At 38.2% G+C, this 2919-nt stretch overlaps 1 protein-coding gene across 1 annotated transcript in view; it reads left to right on the top strand.

Annotated features, from left to right (window-relative positions):
• The first annotated feature begins 373 nt into the window (after positions 1-373).
• Positions 374-2919, top strand: part of LOC107710898 (tyrosine-protein kinase FRK-like) — an 8924-nt gene continuing 6378 nt past the window's right edge. Inside the window, exons 1-3 of the mRNA XM_016515766.1 lie at positions 374-499; positions 620-1173; positions 2671-2792. Of these exons, the coding sequence (XP_016371252.1) occupies positions 803-1173; positions 2671-2792 (493 nt within the window). The 5' untranslated portion in view covers positions 374-499; positions 620-802. The remainder of the gene's footprint in view (positions 500-619; positions 1174-2670; positions 2793-2919) is intronic.

Raw genomic sequence — 2919 nt, 5'->3', positions numbered from 1 at the left:
CAATTTAACAGCATTTAAGTTTGAAAAAAGAGTGAATGAAACTAAAAAGAGGACAAAAACTGCGTAAGTAGGGGGAAAGAAAGACAATTCTATCAAGATTGCCCCACCTCAGTGGTAATGATACTGAAACAAATCAGTGTACCTTAATTGGGGTTTTCTGAGTAAAAAAGGCATAGTACCTATAGTAGCCTACAGTTTTTTTTTTTTTTTTTACAATTAAGTTGTACAAATTGGTGCAGGTGTATTGAAAGAGTCTACTTTTGACATTTGATTCAAATTAGTTATTTTTCCGTGTTTTCGTTTAGCTTACTAGCTTGAATGTAAACTGAATTAATCATTGCGTAATATGTGGCCAGCATTAGAGAGAGTCCTGGCCTGATCGAGGGCGTATTGAAGAAACAACCTGTCTCAGAATCCAGTATCTGTTCATGCAGGGCGGTTTCTGTTACGAGCTCGCCTGAAACATTCAGCATTCTCATGGATTTACTTCAAACTTAAGGTAAGTGTTATCGGTCCGAGGAGCGGAGAATGATCTTGAACATTGTCAGGGGAACGTGACCAGGAAATGCGAACAGATTTTTGACTGCAAGCAATAAATCGCCTGCTTTACTGTCGACAGGACTGTGCTATCTCGTGTCACCGGTCCAAGGGTTTTCACAAGCTCACAGAATGGACGACACGCTTCGTCTCGGGTTCACGCAACATTTACTGGAATGAAACAAACCCTATGGATCACTGAAATGCGATATACTGCTTCAGTTTAACTTGATATACACATACGGGACTGGTGAACAACTTCACGATGGAAGACTTCAGAGGGAGGTTTATACTGTGCTGTCAAAGTACTTTCCCGTGTTTCAGAGACCCGGCGAACAGCACCTCATCTAGCACCGAGAAACGACACGAAGTGCAAACTAATGAATTTACAAAGCCGCCAAACAGGGAGTTACCTCCGACACCTGTGGAGAAACCCGGCTACGTTCACATTGCGCTGTACGACTACACGGCGCGCACGGAGCATGATTTAAGCTTTAACGCAGGGGATAAACTGGAGCCACTCAGGAAAGAGGAAGACTGGTGGTACGCGAGAGGAATCACCGGGATTTCAGCGAACAAAGAGGGCTACATTCCTGCTAATTATGTTGCACCCGTAGAAAGCCTCGATGCTGAACCGTAAGTTTGTGGCACGTCTTCTGTAAGCAAATAAAACCCTGAAAAAGTAATTTCATATGTATAGCCTATGTATATTAAATGTAATTTCATATGTATGTACTGGCAAGTGATGGTAGGCTATGCAATTAATGTTTTTTTTTTTTTTTTTAAAGATGGGATTAATTGGGAACAGGGGGTCATTAGTGTGGTTTGGAAGTCCCATAATTATTGCAATGTAGGCTATGTATTGTATTGCGCGCATAGACCCTAATTGTGAGCCTCTGCATTCAGCAAGAGGGATATTATGAGGATTCCTGGCAGCAGCTGGCAACAGATTCTGTTTCTGCATTGTCTGTTGTTTGTTTCTTAAGGGAAGCTGGGTAATGTTCAGTGGTCAACCAGGAAGTACTAGAATGTTGAGCCTGTTAATGATTCCTAGGCTTTGTGCACTGTAGGTGTCATAAATCGATAAAAAGTGCATAGTATAAAAATATAAAATTAATAATTCTTCAAAATATATATATATATCTATTTTAATTTGAATATGACATGTTATATTAAATGTGTGATAAAATCTCTATGCTTTGTATTTCATTTTGGCATGCTAAATAGTTTCTGACCAATGGACTTTGTTAGAGATAACTTTCCAGTTTTTCCAGGTCTGTCACCAACAACATAATGGCTTGAGTGTGAATGTTTTGTAGCAATTTGTAATCAAATGTAGCCATCTGACAAGACTTGATTATACAGTTCATTGTATTGCTAATGTGTGACAGCATCACGTGTCAGCAGATCTTCAGCTGTATGATCTCTGTGTTGGAAGATTTAGACATAACCTACTGGACACAAGGCGTCTGCATGAGCTTTGTGTATGTTAACTTAAAACAATCATAAACACTGAGTCAGCCAAGGGTTAGTTTATTATATAAGAATTCCATAGTCTTTATTTGAACATACTCCGTTGTTATCCAGGCCTGGACCCTAAATTACCCCGGTGGTTCTCAACTGGTTTTGCTTCAGACGTTCAAAACCCATGATATTAAACTGGGAATGAAGGAGTGTACAACACATTATTACATTCTACAGAAGTAAACTTAAAAAAAAAAAGACTGAAATGTATTAACATTGCTGCATAGGCCCAACAATATGCAAAATTCTTAACATGACATACGATAAATAGGAAAAGTCACGATAAATAGGAAAAGTAGCTCTGTAAATGCTTTAAACAACAGCAGAACAGTGACATATAAAACAAATACTTGGCTAAATATTGCATTAGTTTTAGTATTGATTGCATTAGCCATATTAGCAAGTAATGCTTGGCCACACAGTCCTCGAGGTAAAAAAAGTGTTTAAAAATGAATAATTATTTTCTCATTATTTTTTAAATGATTCATGATTGTGGTGTGTTGTATTTTATTAATTGCATTTTGTATTGTTTTTTCTTTGTTGAAATTCAGTGTGTGACTGCTGGTTGATTTTTAGCTCACATAACATTGTGATACTCTTCCACTGCAGATGGTATTTTCCAGAAACAAAGCGCTCGGAGGCCGAGAAGATGTTGATGTCTCAAGAGAACAAGAATGGAGCTTTTCTAATCAGGAACTGTGAAAGCCAGGCAGGAGAGCTCTCACTCTCAGGTACATCTGACGTCAAATAGGGATGTAACGATTCACTCAACTCACGATTCGATACGATTTACGATTTTGATTTCACGATTCGATTCGTTTCACGGTTTTTTTTTTTTTTTTTTTACAAAATGAGATT

The sequence above is a fragment of the Sinocyclocheilus rhinocerous genome, unplaced genomic scaffold, assembly GCF_001515625.1.
Source record: "Sinocyclocheilus rhinocerous isolate Xijiao unplaced genomic scaffold, SAMN03320098_v1.1 scaffold4493, whole genome shotgun sequence".
Lineage (NCBI taxonomy): Eukaryota > Metazoa > Chordata > Actinopteri > Cypriniformes > Cyprinidae > Sinocyclocheilus > Sinocyclocheilus rhinocerous.
Note: the sequence above shows the minus strand (reverse complement) of the source record. Positions and strands in the feature narration are given on the sequence as shown.